Below are 24008 nucleotides of genomic sequence, written 5' to 3'. Positions count from 1 at the left end.
AATTGTTTATTTAAAATATATTTTATTTCCCATCTGTTTTCTTTGGTACCCTAAACGATATTCTAGTAATACTTCTCCGAAGATTTATCCTGGGCAACAGCAATTCCAAGAGGAAGACCACCACTGCTCCCAGATTCGCCCAGAGAACGAGCCAAAAGAGGGCGGCCAATTCTCTCATGGATAGCACATTCTGGCGGACGGGAGCCACCTGCTGCTCCTCGGCCTCCGACAGCCGGGGATCACCATCGATCCCGTCCAGAGTCCTGTACGAAGTTGCGGCAATTCTGGACACACTCTCGTCCGCCTCATCCACGGCACTCACATACTGGCGCGTCCAGTGCTCCAGGAAACCATGGGCATGGGCATGTTGGATCTGCTTGTTCAGCACACCCACCAGATGCGAGTGACGCCTCACATAGAAGGCCAACTGCTGGGTGTAGATGCGTTCCCGCACCAAATGCAATCTCCTGCTCACCGGATGCACCTTCCGGAAGTACCCGAAATACTCGTAGGGCGTAAGGATGGCCACCCGGGCGGAGGAGCCACTTTGCTGGGCCAAGGCTGGAAAGGATTGCAGCTCACTGCCCTCCAGGTGAACCAATTGCTCGGGTCGCAGCTCCGGCAAACTGGCCATAATCTTGGCCTCATTGACCTCAGCCAACTGGATGGTGAAACGCTGGGCCAGCACTTCGGATATGGTTTGTGGTGGATTCCTCTGGGTATCCTGCCGCAGCAGTTGGTACATTCCCGACTGGTAGCCATTCCTCAGGACCAAGGTGCCAAACATCCAGGTGAGCAAAACCAATCGACCAGAAATTCCAAGTGGAAGACAGCGATACTTCAGATTTCCACCCATTGTCAGAACAAAGAGTTCATAGTACGGATTCCTGGCCAACTCATGACCAGGCCACCAACGACGCACCATCAAGAGGAGCAGGCAGGCCAGGATCAGGACCAATGCAATGACCCTCCACAGGAGCGGACTGAAGGGAAAGGCCAGCTTCTCGTAGGCGGAGTAGGCACTCTGCAGATTGGTCACCAACATGATGTGGCTCATGAAGTAGTAGGTGGACTGAGAGTAGGGAATCTCGCTGCCGGCACTGGGCTTGAAATGGAAACCGCCCAGGGAGAAGTCCGCATGGTGGCCAAAGATCTGAAAGAACCAGAAATATCACCAATTTGATCAAATTTTGAAAATATATTGATTACATTTCAGAAACTCCGGATCAATTCGATCTAGCTAAGGGGCATATCCACAAAATGCCACTTGTCAGTATCACATAAACATTATTTCACTGTGCACTAATATATCAAATTGATACTTTTTTTTCTAGGATCAATTGATTGATCCTTTTTTTTCTATACTTATACCTCATCGAAAATCCTGCCCGACTTATCGAAAGTGGCCAGCACCTCCTCCTTGTTCATCCAGTAGATACCCACACTGAAGTTCAGATTGTCGGCCATGAACTGCAACAGAGCACCTTCGATGCCCACAAAGGATTCACTTCCATCGCGACGCCAAACTAAATAGGGCATATCCTCCCAGGTGGCGCAGGTCAATAGACAGCCATAGAAGTTGCCCAGCTTAGGGGGAAAATAATCCTGGCTAGCCCATTGTCCATTTTCCACTTGGTAGCGATTCACCACATTTGGCGAAATCACTTGACAGCCATGGGATGCACTGAAAGGAAAATAGCTGACCATGAGGAGCTGACCACCAGGTGGACACAGTACCACGCCCACATTCAGCACACTAAGGCGCCACAACAGGCCGAGGACCAACTGAATCTCCTCGCCATACGCCTCCGTGGGCAGGGACATGTATATCAGGGTGTACGACAAGTCCTGGGTGGCTCGAATGCGTCCGTAGATTGCCGTGAGAGCCGGAAGATCATCTACCAAAGCCAGGACAGCATGCACATAGGGTTTGTACTCCATCGATTGCTGGAGGAACAGCTTGCGTGCCTGCAAAGTGGGTGGCAAAGCCATCAGCACCTGGTCGAGCAGCTCATCCAAATGGCCACCAGTCGTCTGGGAGCTTCTATGGGTGTAGATGTACAAGGTCTTGAAGCTACCCATCTCCGAATTGACCACCACTTGGGCCAGAGCCTTTGCCAAGTCCTGTTCCGATCCAGATCCCATTACTTCGGTCACCAAAAAGCAGCAAGAAAATATAATATACAGCCACAACTTCATGGCGAAAGAGTTGCCAGAGGAATGTTGTATAAGTGTAAGCACTTTGGACTAGCCTTTCCAGATCCCAGGGGAAATTTCTGAAAATGGCCCTGGTCTATCGCGTTAATCATATCACATTAATAACGATTCCTCTGGGGAACCCACTTGGTTATTAATAAGTGAGACTTATCTACTTATAAGTAGGTTTACTTTGTATATGCTTTTAGTCTTAAAGCTGCTAATTAAGGCATTAGAAACCTAAGTTTTGACTAACTGACGGTAGTAATATGAAAAAGTCAATACATAAACTTAAAAAGTTTCTAGCTGGGGACCATGACTATTTAAAACAAGCCCAGTAAGTTATTAGAAATTAATGTTAGTATGTGTGATAGTTTGAAATGTATTCCTTAACTTTCCATTGGTTCCTTAATATTCCCTGGTAAGAGCACCTACATAAAGCTCTTTTAAGTAAGCAACACAACTGATAGTTTTCTTTTCACATTAATAATATTCAATATTTATTTTTATTGGCTTTATAAAAAAAAGTCGAATCATCAACATCATCGTCGTCGAAACTAAAGTAGTCGATATCGTTGTCATCCCGGTATTTTCTGCTGCTGCTGATGTCCCTGGGTTCATCGCTCTCCTTGGGCTCCTCCACATCCCGGTCGTCCTCCTCGTCCGGTTCCGGTTCGGGTTCATTCTCCAGAGGATCGTTGGCCTCGTCCTCGAACAAGCTACGCTCGGCGGCTCCCAGCTCGAAGACGGGTTCATCCGTCTCATCCTCTTCCCTGACCTTTACTTTGGGCTTGGTGACCTCGCCCAGAACCGGAGGCTGTACCTCGACGCGGGTAAGATTCGTATGGTGATTCAGCATGCCCTGGTAGAGATGGGGAAACCTACGCTGGAAGTCCACTTTGATCCGCAGCAGTCTCTCCAACATGCCGGGCGTTAGGATGCCATTCTCGGATCCCTGGCCCATGATGTGCGTATCCCTGCGATGACGACCATCCTTCAGATAGGCCGCATAGCTCCCGCCGCCCGTGTAGAGAGGATGTTGCGGATCGTAGGGCTTCCGGTTCCAGGGATCATCGGGTCTGTCCACCGGTAGCAGACCCATGAACGGATGCAGCAGTCCCTCGCCGTAGGTGTAAATGGAACCCACTTGGGGGTCGGATGATGGTGCGTTTGCGTTTTCGATTTCGGTTTCGGATGGTGCTGATGATGAACTGACGTAATGGACGGAGGATATGCAAATGAAAGATGGACATGAATGGTTGGTGAATAATTAGTGAATATGCTAAGACTCTATCTAGATTATGGTTAGGATTAGTTAGGATTTGTGGGTTAGTTATGCTTATGCTTTAGGTTGGATGGAAGTTCTGATGGTGGTGGCAATGGGTTTGTGTTGCCTTCTACGCAACCTCTTTCGCTTAATGACTTTGATGGGCTTAATGGTTTTGGGGGTTTTCGAGGCGATATTGCTCTGGGCCCTGAGGAGACTGGACTTTTTCTCCTTCTGGATTTGCAGGCGCAACAGATCCTTGAGCACATCCACCAAACTGTCCAGCTTGGTGCTACTCACGGTGGCCTTCGTGGTGACCTGCGAGTTGATCTTTTTCACCTGGGGCACGGACTTTTTGGGTCGCTGGGGCATTTTCACTTGACGAGTGGAGCGTGCCCAACCATCATGGCTTTCCTCTGTGATTCTCGGACTGGGAGTCCTCCTACGCCGCACAAACTTTCCCCTCATGGCATACGGTGTGGGTGTGGTGGGTGAATCACTCGCATCGCTACCACCATCATTAAGGGCCGCATTGAGTAGCTGCGCCTGCTGTTTCACACTCAAGGCCCTCTTGGTCTTGCCCTCCGTCCCCGTATCGGAATGGGGCTCATCCGCCTGGAACTCCGGATAGGGTGCGTACTCCTGGCTGCCATTGTTATCGTAATTACTGCCCTTTGGCATCTCCAGATTCGGGGCCTGGGAGAACTGTGCCTCATGGTTCTTGGTCAGGTAATCCGTGTCATAGCCTCTATTGGCCAGAATGCGTTGCCAATTGGTATCGTCTTCGTAGTCCAGTTTATTGGAGGTACCACTTGGCTCATCCACTTTGGCCTTGTCCTGGGCAACGTGGCATTTGGTCTCAGGTTTTGGAGAATTCGTTGGTGGAGTCCCTGTGGTTGTGGTGCTGGTGGTGGTGGTGGAGCTACTTGAACCCTCGGCATCCTCCTCCTCCTCTTCCTGCTCCTCCACCTGCTCAACTGTAGCTGGCTCTCCCTCATTCTTTTTCTCCTCCACCTTGGGCTTCTCCGCCTGCTTGGAAGACTCCTCCTCCACTTTGGCTGGTTCCTTTATCGTAACTGACTTTTCTTTGACCACATTGGTGGATACTATCTTGCTGCATCTGAGGTTCAGCTTGAGGATCTCCTTCTTCAGCTCATCCACTATGTTGTGTAGCTGATGGATCTCCTGCTCTTGCTTGGATATCGACTTGGTTACATGGGAGCTCTCGGCCACGGAATCCTGTTGCATCTCAATATCCTCATTCTTGGCACTTTCAGTGGTTGTGGCAATGGCTTCTGAGGTGGTTTCACTGGCACCTGGAGTGGTGGCTTCTGTGGTGCTTGTCGTTGGTGCCGCTGTGGAAGTGGTTAGGCGCACAAAGTCCTGGTGATTATACTGGTACCCTGCGTTGGGATCATGCTGCAGTTGCTCCTCCACCACGGCCTCCTGTTCCGTTCCCTCTTCGTACTGATCTCCACCAATCTCCAATGGCTCCATACTGGCCCTCTCCAGAGCCTCGCGAATGGAGGCCGCATTGTAGCGCATCAGGGCCTCGGCGGGATCTTCATCGGGACTCAGGGTGATCTCTTTTAGGCCCAGTTTGTATTCCCGTCGCAGTTCGTTGAGGGAACCCTCATCGATGGTCTCCAGGGTTCCATACTCCACGTTCCGTTTGCTCCGGCGATTGGCCCTGCACTGGCAGGATCCCCTGGAACTGACTGCTCCTGCTCCTGATCTTCCACACTGACAACTCCTGCCACACAGACAATCCAACCTGCCGCATCCGCAACCCTTGGATGTGGTATTATCTACCCGTCGCCCAAACCTGTGAAAAATGGCTAACCTTTTTTGGACTCGATGCTCTTGCGGTTGTGACTGTGGTTGCTCCTGGGGAGCTGGTGTCGTCGCCAATGGAGGATTAGAGCTGCTCTTCTGCCTCTCCGATCCACCGACTTGGCTTGGTTGTTGAATGGCGTTTATTGTCTGAAATGCGTCGCCTGTTTAATGCCATGAGAAAAAGGCGAAATGAATCGTATGAAATGGATCAAATGAAGGACTACGGTCTACGTGTTCCAGTGTGAAAGTGTGGCGTGTGCTGTGGTGTGGTGCTCAATGTGGTGTTTCAGTGGTTTCTGGTGGTTCTAGTGGTTCTACATAGGTGCCAACTTACCCTGCCCATCGTTTGATGCTGGCGCAGCATTGCATCCACCTCATCGTTGCCCACGGCTGCCCGGTACGAGATCGATGGTTGGGGCACACCATAGGCATTCGATCCGTAGCCCCCACCTCCGTAGCTGGTTCCATAACTACTTCCGTAACCCTGGGCCGCGGGACGCTGAACCGGTGCCGGGTAGTAATAGTTGATCACCGTGGGCGGTGAGGACTTGAACTTCTTGCGCTTGTTGCCACCAATTCCCAAGAAATCCACTGTGGGAGAGACAGGAGGCACTGAGTCAGGACTGCGAAAAACCCCGAAGAGATTACCTTTGTGCCGGGCGGTTCCTTCGTTCTCCTTCATCTGGGGACCCGCCTCACCAACTATGGCGTCCATTGGATCATCATTTCGGCCGACCTGTTCCATCATCATGGGAGTCTGCTCCATTCGTGGTTGCTGCATCATCATCGAGGGCTGCTGGTCCGACTGGGGGTTCTCCTGGGCCCACTGGAGCTGCTTCATCATCGCGGGATCCTCTTCCATCATCTGCCTCTGCTGCTCGATCTTGGCCTGATCCTCGGACAACTGCCTCTGCTGCATTTGCTGCATCATCATCATGGCATTCAGCTGAGCCTGCTCCTCGGACCATTGTCTTTGCTGTTGCATCATCTGCCTCTGCTGCATCCTGGCCTCATCCTCGATCCACTGCCTCTGCTGCATCTGCTGAACCACTTGAGGATCCTCCACCCAATGCCTTTGTTGCATCATCGTGGGATTCTGTTGGGTCATTCCTTCAGCCTGGGCCTGATCCTCTGACCACTGTCGCTGCTGCTGCATCGTTTGAGTTATCTGAGAATCCTGCCCCACTTGCCTCTGCTGTTCATTCTGTCGCTGCTGCTGCATCGTTTGAATCATCTGAGAATCCTGCCCCACTTGTCTCTGCTGTTCATTCTGTCGCTGCTGCTGCATCATTTGAGTCATCTGAGAATCCTGCCCCACTTGTCTCTGCTGTTCATTCTGTCGCTGCTGCTGCATCGGTTCAATCATCCGAGGATTCTGCATCATTTGTCTCTGCTGTTCATTCTGTTGGATCTTGTCCTGATCCTCTGACCACTGTCGCTGCTGCTGCATCATTTGAGTCATCTGAGAATCCTGCCCCACTTGCCTCTGCTGTTCATTCTGTCGCTGCTGCTGCATCGTTTGAATCATCTGAGAATCCTGCCCCACTTGTCTCTGCTGTTCATTCTGTCGCTGCTGCTGCATCATTTGAGTCATCTGAGAATCCTGCCCCACTTGCCTCTGCTGTTCATTCTGTCGCTGCTGCTGCATCGTTTGAATCATCTGAGAATCCTGCCCCACTTGTCTCTGCTGTTCATTCTGTCGCTGCTGCTGCATCGGTTCAATCATCCGAGGATTCTGCATCATTTGTCTCTGCTGTTCATTCTGTTGGATCTTGCCCTGATCCTCTGACCACTGTCGCTGCTGCTGCATCATTTGAGTCATCTGAGAATCCTGCCCCACTTGCCTCTGCTGTTCATTCTGTTGGATCTTGTCCTGATCCTCTGACCACTGCCTCTGTTCCTGGGCCTGTTGGTTGGCCCTCTGACCCTCGGAATTCCTGTAGGCCGCGTACATCTTGTCCTGCTTGCCCTTCTCGCCTTCCATCTGCTCGTTGGCCATGCGATAGGCATAGGCCATGATCTGGACGATGTCCTCCTTGGACAGAGTCTGTTGGGGCATGGCCTGACGCTTCAAGCCGTTTGCCCTCTGGTTGGTGTGGCCTGGTTGGTTCCTGACCTTGCGTTGGGCCTCCTTGTTGACCAATCGCCGGACATAATCATCCCGCAGAGCCTGCTCGATATCGGCCCGTGTGATCTTGTGGACGGGTGTGCGACTCAGGGGGTAGCTAACCCGGTTGGGAGAATCTCCAGACTGCGCGGCGGCACTGGACCTCATCTGCTTGGCCAGCAGCTCGATCTTCTGCAGCATTTTCAATTCGGCTATCACCTGATGCTCGAAGGCCCTCAACTTGGCCTCCACTCGCAGATCGTCCAGGGTCTTCTCCTCCGCCGCATCCTGGCCCTGAGTGCTGGGCATTCGGAACCAAAGGAGGGGCACTCGCTCCTGATCCTGCTCCTTCTCCAGTGCCGCATTGATCTTCTGCTGGGCCATCTGTGCCTCTGGCGAGTAGGAAACCTCGGGACGCACCCTCACCTCGGATATGTCGGAGGCCTGGGCATCCGTTCCAGCGGTTTGTTGTGGGAAGAACTGCCTCTGCATTTGGGCCACGAAGTCCATATTTGGAGGGGGAAGTTGAGGAGCACTCTGGGAGAGCTGGGGAAGCGGGGGAAGCTGGGGAATACCCTGGCCCAGTATATTGCTGGCATCAAAGTTCGCCGGATTCAGGAAGGAGAAGGCGTTCTGCAGAGCTGCCTGACTTAGGATAGGTTGTTGGGCAACCGTGTCGGCAGCAGCGGATGCTGGAGGATCGGCAGCTGGTGCCGGTGCCGGAGGAGCAGGATCAGCAGCGGGAGCAGGAACTGGAGCTGTGGCACCCAAAAGGCTAGGCATGGACGGCAAAGTCGGCAGTTGGGCAAAAAACGAACCCACCTGCGGGCCAAAGTCGGGCATTGCAGGCATTTGGAAGTCCTGCGGCCAGTTCATCAGCTGACCCAGAGGATTGGGCGCTTGATTCTGACGAGCAATTCGCGTCTTGGCCGTGGCATCCTCGGCCAGGACGAGCACCACCTTGGAGGCAGCTGCCGAGGGCTGGAGGTTATCGGGCATGGCACCCAGGAACGAGTAGGCCGGGAACAGGCTGCCCCAGCGGAGGAGGCTGCCCAAAGCTGGGAACATCATGTAGAAGGCGTCCATCTGGGGATTGCCGGTGCGAATGGGAGAGATGGGCGGCATCTGGCCAAGAATCTGAAGGGCAATAAAAAATATGGTTTTAAAAAGGAATAATAATTAATAATTATTATTAAAGAATTCGAGAATGTTGTAGAGATTTTTAATAATCTATCTAAAATAATTTATTTAATTTCTTGAAAGACTTCTCATTCATTGGCAGGAATACTAGAATTTGATATAATATATTATATGAATATCTACTCACTAATACCTGCATCAAATATTTGTTATAATATTTTGTAGGTTTTTTTTTTACTTTTAAATATATATTCACAACTTTAAAACTCATTTACTTAAATTCTTTAAAAACTTTCCATTCACTTGTATTCGAGACGACTCCAGATTGAACTCACCTCATCGTTGGTGGGAATCCTTGGTCTGCTGTCCGTGGAGGAGTTGGTCGTTGATCCGGCATTCGACGGGGGATCTTGACCGGCCGCCTGGGCGACAAGGAGTGCCAGGAGCGGCAGCAGGCTGTGCAATCTCATCCTGGGGGTGGACTTATCTCTGGGGAACGCAGAACGCGAAAGATCGATCTGTGTGCGCCGGAGCTCTTTCGCCGACTGACTGCCGACTGCTGGCGGTCGGTGGTCCAAATAGTTTTTTTGCCACCGCGTCGGCGGCAGCAAACTGCAGACGTTGGCGATTCGATCGTGACCCGGACCCGGGTCCACCACACGCACTGGGCACCGGGGAAGCGGGCTGGGTTTCCGTGTGTGTGCCCCCAATGGAAAACCAGACCGCAGCAGCCGCCGCAGCTGCAAGAGCTGCAAAAACCTTGCCCAACTATTCCGCTGGCCAGCTTTTTCCACGAAATCAGCGCAAATGATGCACGATAAACAGTATGTTTAAAAAGAACAGGGGCGGAATCACGCGGAAGGGCCAAAAAAATAAAATATTCGGGTTATCTTTACTCCACTCTTTCAAAAATAATAAATTGTGGTATTATCTTAATTCATTTATTGTTTTCCGACCTTATACCATTTTCTATCTCTAGTTTAAGCAAGAAATTCAAATAATATTCCAATAATATTCATTTTCAGTATCAATATTACAAATAGCCATCACTAGCTTAAAAAAAGCAATTGTTCCAGTAATGTTTTTTCAGTGTAAATCATCTTTTTTATAAGTAATCTGCAAGTATTTTTGAAAAAAAATAAAATCATATTAGTATTATTTAGAGTGAACATTTAATTTATTATTATTATTTTATAATATAAAAAAATATAAAAAAATTTTGTGTAGAAATAAAATTTTGTTTTAATTTTATAAGAAATTATACTATTGCAAATAAAGATTTTTTTTTAAAGAAAAGAACAAAACAAAATGTAGTAAATATGATTACTACTTTCCCTAATATAAATATATTTTCTTAATAAAACAAATATTTAAATTATTTTATGCTCTAATTGTCAATCGTAATTATTTTTAATGAATTCCTCTTATCATCTGAATCCGGCCCTGATTTTTGTTGGGGGCCGTGGTGGGGCTGCCCTTCAAGCGTCGATCCATGGAATTCTTCGTCTGCGATCGTCTTATCGTGTCACCCCAACCTCCACACTTGCAGACAGCACCACCACCCATACAACCACCGAGGTTTGCTGAGGTCAGCGGTGGTCGAGGTTGTAGCGACACAAGAAACAAAAGTTTCTGTCACCCCAGCGGGTGGTTTTGCAAAGGTCAGCGAAAAGTGCGAAAAGAAAAAGAGTGCATTTCTTCAACTCGGTACAGCGACCTTTGGTTGGCTCAGATTCAGTTTAACCAGCCTCTGATCATTATCAAATTACTCACGGCCCAAAGTTACTTACATTCAATCACGATTGTTGTCGGTAAAATGCGTAAGCAGTCCGAAAAAAATTGATTTTTTTTTAAATATTGTAAGAAATCTATTGAAATTTATTTAAAAGATCAATTGCTATTTAAATTTATTGCATTCTTATGAAGAAATATAATATTTTCTTAAAACAATTAATTTTATTACAATATTAAGAACAAGTTTTGAGTTTATTTGTATATAATTCGGTCTTATGCTTACATTTTAAAAGATATGTCTGACTTGCCAAAAAAATGCAATGCAAACTTAACGTCTTTAAAATATGTTTAGTTGTTAATGGGAAATTGGCGTAGTAATCAAATTTATTCAAGATATTTTTCATAACCTACATTCAGAACATAGCTTACATTGGCTTGCTTTACCTTGCCCTTTGTTTTATTTACTCAAAAGTGTGAAAGCAATAATCCGCTGATGTTTACATATATTTAAATATTATACATTTGAAGTTAATTTATTGTGCATTTGCATTTTCAGATGCCGCTGATAGAGCTTTCAGCACGCAATTTGACCCGTCAGTTAAGTGATTCCTGTTTAGATAATGGTAATGAGCTGGTGCACAGGAAAAATTGTCTACTGTTTAGTTAAGGGATGAAATCCGTTCATAAGACTACTATAAAAAAGTAACCTAAAAAATGAATAAATAATTTTAAAATATTTTTTAATTAGAAAATGTTGTATAAATTAATTTTAGATCTTAGATTACATTGTATTAATATAGTTATTATATTATCATTTGTTGGTCACATATGATAATCAATGTCTTAACGATTTCTGGTTGCTTTTCCTGTGAAAACATATAAACATTTACCTTATTTAATTACATTTTAGTTAAATCTTACTAATATTTTATGACAAATATGGTTATGCCAAACTGTAATCACCTTTTTTTCCAGTGTGGCAACCCATCATGCAAAGGATGGTTGCCAAAGTGCAGGACGGCAGTTGGCGAGGAGCCAGTGGTGGATCACGATGTTGCCCAGCGCGGTGCACAATGTGAGCCTGGTCTATGCCCTGGTCTGGGCCATCGATAACTTCTATGGAAGGGCCACCAGCACTCCGCTGGCGGTGGTGCAGTTCGCCACCAGTCGGGAGAGTCGGGACATCCACAACGACCTGATAGACGCCGCCCTGGTCAGATCCTCGGAAACGTGTAGAATCCAGTTCCTGCTGGAGGATGATCGCTTGGAGTTGACGGAGTCGAATGGAGAACTGCCGCCTCCGAGTGGACTGACCGGCAGACCCATGGCTATTTGGTTCCTGGACAGTCTGCGTTCCTACTTCCGCCTGGAGATGTATCTCAATCAGCTGGGCAGTCCGTACAAGCGGAATGGCTACTTTGTGGTGGTCTATACTGGACTGGAGGATCAGCCCATGGAGTCCGTGAAGATCATGTTCCGGCGTTTGCTAAATATGTATGTGTTGAATGTGAATGTATTTCTGCAGCGAGAGGGAACTGTCCAGTTGTACACCTACTATCCTTATGGACCGCATCGCTGTCAATCCTCGCTGCCCGTCTACTACACCGCCTTTCAGGATCTGCCGGCACCGGCCACGGGATATGGCCTTACCAAGCCCCTATTCCCCAGCAAACTGGTCAACCTGTATGGCTGCGAACTGGTGGCCGTCACCTTTGAGCACCAGCCATATGTGATCATCGAGGATGATCCCAAGAATCCGGGTGGACGGATCATGCGCGGCATCGAGGGCATGATCTTCCGATCCCTGGCCGAGCGGATGAACTTCACCATAAAAATGGTGGAGCGAAAGGACAAGGACCGCGGCGAAATCCTGCCCGATGGAAATTATACGGGAATTCTTAAAATGGTACGTCTGATTAATTTATTTCATTTATGGAAATGATTTTTTTCCATTGAACTATAAAATGGCTTAAGTAAATATAATAGTTATCGAATCTTATATATTCTACCTCGTATTTAAAATTATGTTTTTGTATTAAACTCAAATATTAATGTGTGCATACGCGAATTCTTCAGCTATACACACTTCCACTTTTAAAATTATTTACATAAGATTTTAAGCATTCAAAAAAAAGTATAAAAAGATTTGGTACCACATATCAATGCATACAATTGTCTTATTCGTAATGAAATTATAATTTAAAATGTATTCGCGAATTCTTGAGTTCTGGCGAGGTAAGTAAAATATAGGAAAAAAAATAAACAAGGATTTTAAATACCATAAAACTAGATTCCAAATTTAAAATTGATTGTAGAAATATTACTAGTTAAAGGCATCAATTTATTTCGCCAACTGGTCGTATACGTAATGTAATATCAAGTAATATTATATCAAGTATACGTAATCCTTTGCAGATGGTCGATGGCGAGGCGAATATGACGTTCGTATGCTTCATGTACAACAAGGCTCGTTCGGATCTGATGCTGCCCAGTATTTCCTACACGAGTTTTCCGATTGTTCTGCTGATTCCGAGTGGCGGATCCATGACGCCCATGCAGCGATTGACCCGCCCCTTCCGCTACATCATATGGTCCTGCATTCTGGTTAGCCTGATCCTCGCTTTTCTGCTCATGGTCCTACTGAGGATTACCGCTGTGCCGGTATTGAGGAACCTAGTGCTGGGCAGGCACAACCGTCATCCGTATCTGGGCATGGTGAGCAGTCTGCTGGGCGGCCTGGCGTTGTACAATCCGCGCAGGAACTTTGCCAGGTATCTGCTGATCTTATGGCTTCTGCAAACCCTGGTGCTTCGTGCCGCCTACACGGGTCAGTTGTATCTCCTGCTGCAGGATGTGGAGGTTAGATCGCCGCTAAAAACACTCGCGGAGGTGATGGCCCAGAACTATGAGTTCCATATGCTGCCCGCCCTGCAGCCGATCTTCCAACACTCGGTACCCAAAAGCAATATCAAAACGGTGTTCTCGATGGAGACCTCATTGGCTCGCCTTCGGGACGAAGATAATCCGGGAATTGCGGTGCCGCTGCTGCAGCCCACAGTCTACGAGTTTGACTATCGATCCGGGCCAAATTTAAGGCATCTGACCGCCCTGCCCGATCCCCTGATGACCGCCCCTCTGACCCTCTATATGCGACCGCATTCCTTCTTCAAAAGACGCGTGGATCGCCTCCTCATGGCCATGATGTCATCGGGAATTGTGTATCGATACCGCCGGATGTATCTGGACCGCATCGAACGGCTGGCCAAGCGGCGCAACATGGAACCAAGGCCCCTGACCATCTGGCGACTGGGCGGGGTATTCATCTGCTGTTCAGGACTACAATTCCTGGCCATCCTCGTCTTTATCCTGGAACTTTTGGCCAGGAAGCACTCGCTATTAGGAAGGGCTTTGAATGCAATCAATCGATACACGGCATGAGCTATTTATTACAACAATAACACATATTTAACTATAATAAATTATTTAATAATATTAATAAAACAAAATATAAATATAAATATAGGACAGATAAAATACTCTTATTTTTTGCGGTTTTTCAATATTATTTTAGCCAAGTAAAGGCGTACAGCTCAAAGACCGACTGTTTTGGACAGCTTGCTAAATATGCTAACAATCCCAATCACTTTAAGGAAAATGTATTTTTGACCAATTTTCGCATTTTTTGTAAGGAGTTACATCATCTATTTTTGCGAAAAATTTCAAAAATAAAGAATTTTTAGGTTAGAATGCCAATAGACTGGAAATTAAGCAACGAGCTCAACGAGGTATGACATTCCTTATTCTGACTTATATTTTTGTTATTGCAGCCAAAAAACTGATTTCTTACGGCGAAAAAAAGGGCTTACATTTTTGTCAAAAATACGAAATTCAGATTTTTGTCAAAAACGCGAAATTTTTCTTCGGTTTTTCCATCGTAGTTTAGCCAAATCAAGTCGTACAGCAAAAAGACCGACTGTTTTGAGCAGCTTGCTAAATATGCTAACGATTCCAATCACTTTAAGGAAAATTTATTTTTTGGCCAATTTTCGCATTTTTTGTAAGGGGTTACATCATCTTTTTTGCGAAAAATGGCAAAAATTAAACATTTTCAGGTTAGAAATTAAGCAACGAGCTCAACGAGGTATGACATTCCTTATTCTGACTTATATTTTTGTTATTGCAGGTTTGAATGCCGATGGCTTTGAAATTAAGTTACGAGTTCATTGAGGTATGGCAATCTTAATTCTGACTATTATTTGCAGTGTGCCAGCCAAAACACTGATATTTTAGGGCAGAAAAAAGTATTAAAATGCTGTTTATGGTTTTTACAACAAATTCGTAACCAGCCAAGGATGTTATTCACCTTGATTTCACATATAATTCGAAGGTTATTATTAAGAATTATTTTACAGACCTTTCAGACCTATCACTCAAACTCTCTCCATTAGCCAGGCTAATCCCGGCCAGCGTAGCCTTTGACTGAGCAGCTCCAGGCCAAAGACGCCAATGGAAACGCAGAGGGCTCCCATCAGGCAATTCAGGGCGGCCACGACGAAACCCATGGACTCGGCAAATCCCGTGGCGACACTCTCATGGGTGGAATGAATCAGTTTACCAGGGGCATCCGAGGTGGTGGGCATGCTGTTCCAGGCGAGGATCTGCGAATGGTGCTGGAAAATGCCAAAACTGCGTAAGTTAAAGAGCAGATTGTTGATCTCCCAGGCGAAATAGGAACCGTAAGGAAAGTATATGCAAAGCATGTTGTCAACGATCTTTTCGGCCAAGATCACTAGTTTATTGCGATGACTTCTGTGTTTGACCAGGTGATCGGCCAGAAAGGTGAGACTGGTAAAGGCACCCGTTTTCGAGGAAGCATTCAGCAGAGCATCGAAAACATCCACCGGTTGTCCCGCGGAGATTGCAGTTTTCCCCCGAAAAGCTGGAAGTTTCCAGGTCATCCGATAGGTGGCGTGATCGGTGATGAAGCTAAAACCACTGCTCAAAGCTTGCTCCAAAGTTTGCGGGGCGGGCTTCAATGGGGCGCTGTGTATAAAGTTGAAAACGGATGCCTCGTAACTGGCCCGAATGACAAAGATCCAGAGCATCCAACCGGCCAAAACGGGAGACGGCATCCGCCACCATCTACCAAGGATCTTGTGGAGGCCAAGGATTGAGACAAGCAGCAACCAGGTGTATCTTTCAAAAGGGAACAGCATCACTTCATAGATGCTATAGCCACTCCTCACCTGCATCACTATTATATAGCCCATCTGACTGTAGGGACTCGTGGCGGCCAAGTAGGTGGACCTTTCCGGTGTGCATGCAGCACATCCTATGGTCATATTGGCCTTTCTCTCGCGGAGCATTTTGTAGGCCCCCGTGAAAGTGCCATTTATAAAGCTGGCTCCACCCAAAAGACCCGGTGGTTCGTTTTGAATCAGTTTCAGGGTGAAGTTCATCTTGTGGGCCAAAATACTCATTAGCTTGCCATCCAATCCATCCAGCATCTGCATCGAATCATTCCTCCCCCAGTGAACCTTCATATAGGGCGGAATATCCCACACGATCACGCTCAATGGACAGCCATGCAGATTCTTTAATCGAGCTGGAAAGACGTCCCACAAATCGGCATTCTTCAGGTCGAGTTCCACTGGCTCTATGCTGGAGCAACTTGTGGGGGTGTACGGCAGGACATTAAAGGCGCGAACTCCCTGCAAACTGGGCACCAGGATTATCACGTTGATGTTGTAGCGCTGCAGCAGGAAATACCCAAAGATCTTGGACATAATGGAACGTTGCTCCGAATAAGCTTTGCAATTCAGCAATACGATAACGCACAGGTTGTTGCTCTCAACGTTATCGGCAATGGCTCTAAATTTGACATTATTAAAAAATAAGTAGATAAATTAATAGGCTATATGATTTAGATCTGCCATCCTATCCTTAATAACCAATGGCTCTTCCACAAAATATTGTGTGAGTTATATGGATCTTTAAAATAATGTGATGGGTAGTACAAAAATGCGGGTCCAATACCAAATATTACCAAACGATATTTGATATGAAATTAATAATTATCTTAGAAAATTACAACTTACATGGCCTGTTTGGCATTCTGGACGAAGAGCAACTGGGTGATCACTTGGGTGGCCATCTTCCGGCCCAATTGGGAGGCCAGGACAACGGGTACTGGAGAACCCGGAGCATACAGACTTCGGTACAAAACTCGATGCACCAGAAACACCTGATCCCTGTCCATTTGTTCGTAAGCGGTGCTAATAAACACACTAAGATTATAAGCCGCAAATCCATTGGTGAAGATCTTTTGAAGAGTGCTGGAGATCTTGGTGGCCAGGTGCTCCTCCGTAGGATGTTGGTCGGGCCACAAAAAGGCCTGGGCTCCAAAAGAACTTAGGAGCAGTGTCACAACACAACGGAGCTTCATGACGAAAGTGAAGCATTTGGCAACATTTTTGGAGAATTTATTTGATTTAGTTTTGGCACTCCAGTGGTAAAATTTGTTTTGGCAAGGGACTTTGGGGGTTCAATATCAATTTTTTAAAATCGGCAGTGTGTACAGTGCGTCGCATAAGTTTATGAAATTCCAGAAAAATCGTTACAATGCTTGACTATTATAATACTTTTTTTAAGTTAGAGAATTTTAAATATATCTATAATAAATTCTTTATAGTAAATAAAGAGGACAATACAAATACGCTTAGCTTGGCTTATAGCTATGAAACGCCCTTTTCAGCCACGAGATTTTCCAAATCAGTTATATGACTTTCACAAAAACGTAGTCCCGAGCGATTGAAATTAATTCTAGGACCGAACCTGTAAAGGTAATGCATTAACAAATCTGTGTTCATCACTTAAACTAATTGCTGCGTACAGGCGAGTACCCCTTGGCCACCACCCAACCATTCAACCATTCAACCATCCAACCACCTAGTCAACCCACCACCCACGTGACCCGCTCCGGAGGCATGTGCGTGACAGGTTCCGTGTCAGTATTATGCATGAGGCGCATAACCATAAATTAACACCATCAGCGGCACAGACACACACACCTGTGGGTGGAGTGGAGTGGTGTGGGGTTTCAGGAGGTGGTTGGTTGGCGGATGGGTGGTTTTCCGAGGGGGGGAGGTGGAAAACCCCGTCAGTGTCAGGTTCATGCAAACGCCATGTCGCCCGTAAGAGGTTTACAAATAGCTGGATAATGTCCTGGCCTCCATCGCAACCACACGGTCCCTGGAAGTCACTCACACTTGGAACAAAAAATCTATCTTTAATTCGGAAAACTTAAATACCTATTAATTTATGTTTTAGGAAAGAATACCATTTATATATAATTAGGTATTGTTCTCATAATTCATTAAGTAATTTATTAACTGTTATTCAAACATTTAAACCTTCACCTTTAGGGTACGTCATTTTTATATGTTATAAGATTTTTATTAAAACATTTAAAGCAATATACGTTTCAGGATATAATACTATAAAGGAACTTACTATTATTTTCATAGTTTATTAACTTATTTATCAATTAATTCTTAAATAATACAACATTTAATTTAAAGGCTTGTTAACTTGCAGGAATTTTCAAATGCTGTAATATTTTTATAAAAGTATTTTCTAAAGTCTACGATTAGTACAAAACGTAGGGTCTTATAAATATTATATTATATATAGCTAAATGTTTCCCAAAGTTCTCTACTACAAGAACAGTTTTCTCAAATAAACCGATCGCAGTGAGACAAGTTCCAGGATGAAGACGATTAGGCCCACGATCAGACCCACCATTACCATCAAGAATATGGCATACAGCTCCATGATGCCCAGGATCTGGTAGGTGTGCTCGTTGCGCAGATAGCTCTCGACCAGTTCCCACCTGGCCCAAAAAGCCAGCAGACCCACGGACCTCATCCACATGATCTCCTCGTTCATCTGGTCGATGAGAAAGGAGTGCTTGGCCAGGTACATGGTCAACTGCATACTGATGATGTCCTCAGGAACGATCTCGAAGTGGGCTGCCGTTCCCTGTTGGCCCCTCTGATGGATCCTCTCCGCACTCAGGCGATTGAAGTGGATGAAGATGTCCAGGGCGGAGGCGGTCACATGTTGCCTTAGCTGGTGATTGGCCTCCAGGAAGTACAGGGGATCCAACTCGGATTTAGACTCCAGCAGCCGGAACCTCATGTGCTGTACGCTGGGAATCTCGTCCAGCGCCTCCTGGACAATGGGCGTCAGCACCACCGTGTAGTTCTTTTGCACCAGTGATTCAATGGTTTGTGGCCACCGGTTCAGCTGATGGGTTCGTATCAGATGGTACAGCAATCCCTGGTAGATAGTCCGGATGATCAGGGTGTACATCATGAGCATGAGACAATAGAGGCGAGCGGTGTGTGATCTTGGGGTCTCCAGCAGTGGCATGCCCACAAAGATCAGCTCTAGATTCATCCAGGCCCGCGATTGCAGACGCTCCCTCAACATACTGTCCACGGCCAGCTGGAGGAGGGCGGACAGGGCCACCACGCCGAGGATTCCCAACCAGATTTGCAGGCGGTAGGGGTAGAAGAGAATGTCGAAGGAACTCAGCTCGTAGCTGGAGGCCAGGACTCCGAAAACCTCGCGGGTCTGGTGGTAATTGTTCGTCGAGGTGGCCACCGTGCTCCGGCCCACCGTTTGCCTGATCCCGCCCAGAGTTAGGTCCGCCTCGCCACGTTGCAACTGGGAAATAAGCAAGGGATATTATTAAAATTATTTTCTGCACATTCCGAAAATTCAAATAGATTTGGACTTACCATTCCGAGGGCCTCGTCCCTTACATTCCCATCCACCTTGTGCACGGCGATGGTGAAGTTCATCTTCTCGGCGAGAGCCATTAGCAGACGACCCTCGTAGCCTCCGTTTACCAACTGGTCCTCGTTCAGTTTCAGAAAAGGCGGCACATTCCACAGGGCACATCTCAAAGGGCAACCAAAGAAGTTCCTCAACTTCCGGGGGAATAGTTCCGGTTCCACTAGCATACTACCATTATAGCGATTGATCAGCTGCGGTTCCATATCCCGACAGCCCCGCTCCCCGAAGGGATAGTAACTATAGAACAGGATGTCCCCGTTGGACTTTTGCACCTGGATGCTGCAGTGGATCAACTGATAGCGCCAGCAATAGTCGAAGATCAGCCGCATCTCGCCCTGCAACAGACGATCCCTGGCCTGGAGGAAGATGAAGTAGTGCTCATTGTAGTTGTACTCCCGGGCATAGTACTCCATTCGGATCTCCTCGAAAGCGGCAAAGGAGTCCGTGAAGATGACGTTGAAATGCCGACGACCCGGAACCGGATGCCACGGAACACCACTCTCCACATTCACGATTTGCAGCGGGGCCAATCCCCATTGCCGGAACAATGTGCTCATCATCTCGTTGTAGAAATTGCACGTGTGATTGCTCCGGCAGCAGAGGGTTAAGACCAGCGACGGGGTCACACTGAGGATGTAGTGGTGGACCACGTGGAGTAGGGCCCGGGCCACGAACTCGTTGATGTGGTTCATCTGCTCCCCGGACAAATCGTAGTACGAGTTGAGCAGTGCGCTGATGTTCATCCCGCCGGGACTGGAAGTCGCTCAATGAGGGCTATCCATATCCATATCCCAACCAGGTCCTTGGTACTTTTGTGTTACTTTCAAGCTAATTACACGGAAAAGTTTTCCATGATTAATGGTTGTGGTGTAACCAAATAGGTTCTCTAACTTAACCCGGAAAGATTAGGTCAACATCGTATTTTACTACAATTTATGTGGGTTAACCTCAATATCATCTACAAGTTCATCGCTTGAATAGTACAAGCAATATTCTCAAGCTTATTTATAAGTTATTCAAAATATTTCGAAAAACCAAATCATAGATTTTATGCTTTTCTTATTTTAAGAACCTATATTGATTATAGATTTCGGATTAACTACATTACTACATTTTTTATAATTTTATAAACAAAATTTTTAGAAATACGCTTTAATTATATTCTTAATTATTAGATTATAATCTAGGACGAGCCAAAATGTAACAAATAATATTTATAAGCTTTGTAACAATCTTTTAAAAATATTTCAAGTAACCAAACATTTTAGTTTAGCTCTGTTTTAAAGGCTCTCCTTTCAAACCAAAAATATGTTTTCAAATATTTTTATTTCATTTTGAATTTTCGGAAATACACAGTACTAAGTTAAATTGAAAATACCAATTTCCTTTTTTAATTTATGAGCTTCTTTTTAAAAAACACGCTTAATAAATCCGTTATGACTCTTATACACTTTATTTATTAGAATTAAAGGGCTCTCCAAGTCCTCCGCCCGACGATGAGCTCCCCGGCGAACACGAGACCGGCGAGGAGGTACATCCCGGCCATGACCACGTAAATCCCGGACAGCTTGGAGTGGTTAATGTACCTCCGGTTGGCCAGCGACACTTGTTCCCTCCGATGGACGCCGGCAAAGGCTGCCCGTCGCCAGGCGTGGATGAATCCACTGGTGTCCAGCCGCCGGATGCAGTCGTCCACCTTCTCGTAGAGAAACGAGTGCTTGGGCATGTACATTCCGACGTACTCTACATTCACGGGCTGTTTGACCACGTGATAGACATCGGATTGACTGGAGGAGTGCAGAAAGGATTGGGTAACATCCTGATTGGTCACGGCGAATATTTTGCCATTTCTATTCCTCTGGAGGGCATTCAAGACCTCCCAATCGGAGGTGGTGTCCAGGGATTGAAAGCTATTCGGATTGCGGGACAGCAGTGGCATCTCGAGGAGCAATCGCTCGGTATTGGCCGTGCAAATACCCTGGAAACCCTCCGCCAGCAGTTGCTCCAGGGAAAAGAATGGTGTGTTATACAGCTGCATGCGGATCAGGTGAAAGAGCAGGGATTGGTAGGATACCCTCAGGGGTATGCTGGCCCACAGCCAGTGGGCGGCGATGAAGCGATGCCGCCAGGGGCGTGGCAGGCGGGCCAAGGCAGCCCCCAAAAGCAGGCCCACCACCTGCAGACCCCCGCCACCATCGTGATTTGATCTCCTCCCCGGCAGATGGAGGCCCAGGTGGATGAGCAGAGCCAGGAGCAGGAGCATCCAGACGGACAGCTCGAAGGGAAACGCCAAGAGGGCGAGGGAGCTGAGGCGATAGCGCTCCAACTGGAGGACGGCCACCAGGTTGGCGGAGTAGTACGACATGGGCGTGGTCAGCAGTTGATTCCGGCGGGCCGTCCTTCGGAAATAGCCCATGCTCAGGTTGGCTTTGCGCTGCAGGAGCTATAAAGTAGGTATTATAAAGGGTATATGTTTAGTTTGTTTTAAAGATTTAAAGATTACACCCAAAAAACATGAGGCATTCGCCTTTAACTGCAAATTATTCTACATTTTAAAGCAAATTTCATGAATATTCTAAATTTACATTATTTAAAAATATCTTCAGGACTATAGAAATTTTCTAGCTTTCTTTGTAAATGTAAAAAAGTTGACTTTAACTCCAAATAAATTACGACTGATGAAAATGCACGGGTAATATTTTGTTGGGTATAAAGATATTGAACGTTTTTTGAATTTTCTAAAACATGTTCTTCACTGATAAAAAAAAGTAGTACATCCAAAGATCTTATATTATATTTAAACATTTTTCGTTTTGAATAATTTTCAACATGAAAAAATTTAATTTAACACTTATAGCTAATTTTAAAAGGTTAAATTTTAATATTAATATGAAATTGAATTGTAATAACGTAAAATGTTAAAACTTAAATTGACTATTTTGGCATTTAATTCAAGTATGAACATAAAACTTTATATATTTATTTTACCTATAGCATTATTTTGCAGTGTTGGTATTTGGGGAAAAACAAGTTTAATTGTTAAAGCTTTAAGATTATTTATAAGACCTCTCAAAATATTAAAAAACTTTCTATGGGTTTCAAGTCCGTGCGATTGAAGGACTTAAGACTATCCAGACTGTTGAAAAATCACATATTATACCTACAGTTTTTTTGTTTTTCCCAAAAACCATATTATAGATCCTTAATCCTGTGAACTCACCGTATCTACGGGTCCTTGCTTGGCGCCCTCCGCCAGTCGATAGGCACCCGGTCGCTTCAGCGTAATATCGGCCAGCTGCAGGCTGAAGTTCATCTGGCGGGCCAAGTGCTCCACCAGCTTAATCTCGAAGCCACGTGCCCGAAGGCCATGGTCTGGTGGTTTCCCGACGATCTCCACGAAGGGTGGCTGGTGCCAGGTGAGCACGGTGAGTGGACATCCGTGCATCTGGTTAAGTTTATCCGGGAACATCTTGGAATCCCCCATCCAATGGCTGCCATCAAAGGCATTCACCACCACGGGATGCGCCTCCTGGCAGCTGTCCGCCGTATAGGGATAGTAGGTGTAGACCAGCACCTCCACCTGGGCGGTCTGGATCATCACGTTGCAGTGCAGCCAAAAGTGGGCCAAGCAATGGTCGAGGATCAGCTGAAGCTCCCGGGGAATACGGCTATCCCGCGCCTGCAGGAAGATGAAGTAGTAGTCCGGGTCATCGAAATCCGCATTGCTTTCCGCGATTTTGGTGTCCCTAAGAAGGAATCATCATAAGTTGAATTTTATAATATTAAAAAATAAAAAACCCACATTAATCCGGCATAAGAGTCCACCATCACCAGGTTAACCCTCTTCCTTCCGGGCACCGGATTGGCCACCAAATCCGGACGGAAGCGGAGCAGCTGGACAGCCACCATTCGCCACGAGTCCATCAGGTTGTGCATCATGTACTCGAACCAGTGGGCGGTGCCCAGGTGACGGGCGGAGATGGTCACCACCAGGGTGGTGCTCAGCTGGGCCAGCACATTCTGGATGACCAGGCGGAGTGCCCTGGCCACATAGGCATTGGCGTCCTCCCCCTGCAAGTCGATCCTCGAGTGTTCCACGTAGGTGCTGTAGATCGATTGGCAGGATCCGGAAATTAAGCCGGGACTGGGATTCGGATTCAGATTGGAGGTGAAGTTCATAGTGCAAAGTTGAAGGTTTGACTGCAAGGAAGGGACACCAACTGGGACTAGGTGAGTGGTTTTCCGGTCTTTCATGGTCAGATCTCAACAGAGATTACACTAATTAAAAGTAAATGTTTGAGAAAAGAAGTGAAAGAGCAAAAGAAATATATTTAATATTCGTTCCTTACAAAAACCTTTTGAATTTCTCCATACATAAAATATTATCTAAAAAAATCAAAAACATATATTTTTTTTTAAATCTTGCTTGATTCATTTGCAAATTCATATAATACATATTTATTTCATTTTACATAAATATATAAAGTATGTTATTTTATTTTAGATTTAAATCTGTTGTCCTATTAAAAACTCAGAGCTAAGTGTAAAGATACAAAAAATGTATATGAAGGGCGTAGGAAAACATAAGTCATTGAAGCAATACCCACCACCTTAAAAATAAATCAGACCTGGAAACACCTATAAATATAAGATTATCGACATAACCACCACCTCATACACCATAGAAACCCCGATATTAACGAATGACCAGCTGATGGCCGAAATCCCTAGCTAATTGTCCACCTTAGTGCGTGACCCACAATAGTTTTGTTTGACTTAGGGCCTAATGAGATGCAAACAGAGGCCTGAAATGTGACCGAAATTCGCCACAGGGATTGGATAGTTCCGGCAGTATTCTTCCCGGTT

At 46.2% G+C, this 24008-nt stretch overlaps 6 protein-coding genes across 8 annotated transcripts; 1 reads left to right on the top strand and 5 right to left on the bottom strand.

Moving 5' to 3' along the window:
• Positions 1-22: 22 nt before the first annotated feature.
• On the bottom strand, positions 23-2199 carry LOC119555823. The gene is made up of 2 exons (XM_037867441.1): positions 1372-2199; positions 23-1153 (listed from the first exon to the last, which is right to left on the bottom strand). Exons 1-2 carry the CDS (start codon positions 2197-2199, stop codon positions 23-25), a joined length of 1959 nt encoding a protein of 652 aa, XP_037723369.1.
• Positions 2200-2672: 473 nt separating this feature from the next.
• LOC119556928 (defective chorion-1 protein, FC125 isoform) lies at positions 2673-9106 on the bottom strand. Of its 3 annotated transcripts, XM_037869417.1 has the most exons (5): positions 8882-9104; positions 5948-8543; positions 5634-5890; positions 5307-5446; positions 2673-3407 (listed from the first exon to the last, which is right to left on the bottom strand). In XM_037869417.1, exons 1-5 carry the CDS (start codon positions 9014-9016, stop codon positions 2690-2692), a joined length of 3846 nt encoding a protein of 1281 aa, XP_037725345.1. In that variant the 5' UTR covers positions 9017-9104; the 3' UTR covers positions 2673-2689. The 3 variants fall into 3 exon arrangements, with proteins under 3 accessions (XP_037725345.1, XP_037725344.1, XP_037725346.1); XM_037869416.1 differs by lacking the exon at positions 2673-3407 and having other exon boundaries at positions 3536-5446; positions 8882-9106; XM_037869418.1 differs by lacking the exon at positions 2673-3407 and having other exon boundaries at positions 5307-5460.
• A 1030-nt stretch (positions 9107-10136) lies between these two features.
• LOC119556906 lies at positions 10137-13731 on the top strand. The gene is made up of 4 exons (XM_037869392.1): positions 10137-10207; positions 10837-10903; positions 11256-12186; positions 12696-13731. Exons 3-4 carry the CDS (start codon positions 11332-11334, stop codon positions 13716-13718), a joined length of 1878 nt encoding a protein of 625 aa, XP_037725320.1. The 5' UTR covers positions 10137-10207; positions 10837-10903; positions 11256-11331; the 3' UTR covers positions 13719-13731.
• Positions 13732-14710: 979 nt separating this feature from the next.
• LOC119557747 lies at positions 14711-16725 on the bottom strand. Its single transcript, XM_037870634.1, has 2 exons — positions 16379-16725; positions 14711-16151 (listed from the first exon to the last, which is right to left on the bottom strand). Exons 1-2 carry the CDS (start codon positions 16723-16725, stop codon positions 14711-14713), a joined length of 1788 nt encoding a protein of 595 aa, XP_037726562.1.
• Positions 16726-17996: 1271 nt separating this feature from the next.
• LOC119555822 lies at positions 17997-19885 on the bottom strand. The gene is made up of 2 exons (XM_037867440.1): positions 19085-19885; positions 17997-19010 (listed from the first exon to the last, which is right to left on the bottom strand). Exons 1-2 carry the CDS (start codon positions 19883-19885, stop codon positions 17997-17999), a joined length of 1815 nt encoding a protein of 604 aa, XP_037723368.1.
• Positions 19886-20607: 722 nt separating this feature from the next.
• On the bottom strand, positions 20608-23321 carry LOC119555821. The gene is made up of 3 exons (XM_037867439.1): positions 22945-23321; positions 22363-22888; positions 20608-21585 (listed from the first exon to the last, which is right to left on the bottom strand). The coding sequence occupies exons 1-3, from the start codon at positions 23319-23321 to the stop codon at positions 20608-20610; spliced, it is 1881 nt and encodes a 626-aa protein (XP_037723367.1).
• Between the last annotated feature and the right edge of the window lie 687 nt (positions 23322-24008).

The sequence above is a fragment of the Drosophila subpulchrella genome, chromosome X (genome assembly GCF_014743375.2).
Source record: "Drosophila subpulchrella strain 33 F10 #4 breed RU33 chromosome X, RU_Dsub_v1.1 Primary Assembly, whole genome shotgun sequence".
In the NCBI taxonomy this organism is placed as follows: domain Eukaryota; kingdom Metazoa; phylum Arthropoda; class Insecta; order Diptera; family Drosophilidae; genus Drosophila; species Drosophila subpulchrella.
This window is presented reverse-complemented; position numbering and strand designations above follow the sequence as displayed.

Coding starts and splice junctions, on each gene's coding strand:
- LOC119555823 (XM_037867441.1), bottom strand. CDS start 2,199: ATGAAGTTGTGGCTGTATATTATATTTTCTTGCTGCTTTTTGGTGACC. Junction 1,154..1,371: donor CGGGCAGGATTTTCGATGAG/GTATAAGTATAG, acceptor TGGTTCTTTCAG/ATCTTTGGCCACCATGCGGA.
- LOC119556928 (XM_037869416.1), bottom strand. CDS start 9,016: ATGAGATTGCACAGCCTGCTGCCGCTCCTGGCACTCCTTGTCGCCCAG. Junction 8,544..8,881: donor GGATTCCCACCAACGATGAG/GTGAGTTCAATC, acceptor ATTGCCCTTCAG/ATTCTTGGCCAGATGCCGCC. Junction 5,447..5,633: donor AGCATCAAACGATGGGCAGG/GTAAGTTGGCAC, acceptor GACGCATTTCAG/ACAATAAACGCCATTCAACA.
- LOC119556906 (XM_037869392.1), top strand. CDS start 11,332: ATGTTGCCCAGCGCGGTGCACAATGTGAGCCTGGTCTATGCCCTGGTC. Junction 12,187..12,695: donor ATACGGGAATTCTTAAAATG/GTACGTCTGATT, acceptor AATCCTTTGCAG/ATGGTCGATGGCGAGGCGAA.
- LOC119557747 (XM_037870634.1), bottom strand. CDS start 16,725: ATGAAGCTCCGTTGTGTTGTGACACTGCTCCTAAGTTCTTTTGGAGCC. Junction 16,152..16,378: donor CAGAATGCCAAACAGGCCAT/GTAAGTTGTAAT, acceptor TGTCAAATTTAG/AGCCATTGCCGATAACGTTG.
- LOC119555822 (XM_037867440.1), bottom strand. CDS start 19,885: ATGAACATCAGCGCACTGCTCAACTCGTACTACGATTTGTCCGGGGAG. Junction 19,011..19,084: donor GGGACGAGGCCCTCGGAATG/GTAAGTCCAAAT, acceptor CTTATTTCCCAG/TTGCAACGTGGCGAGGCGGA.
- LOC119555821 (XM_037867439.1), bottom strand. CDS start 23,321: ATGAACTTCACCTCCAATCTGAATCCGAATCCCAGTCCCGGCTTAATT. Junction 22,889..22,944: donor GACTCTTATGCCGGATTAAT/GTGGGTTTTTTA, acceptor ATTCCTTCTTAG/GGACACCAAAATCGCGGAAA. Junction 21,586..22,362: donor AGCAAGGACCCGTAGATACG/GTGAGTTCACAG, acceptor CCTACTTTATAG/CTCCTGCAGCGCAAAGCCAA.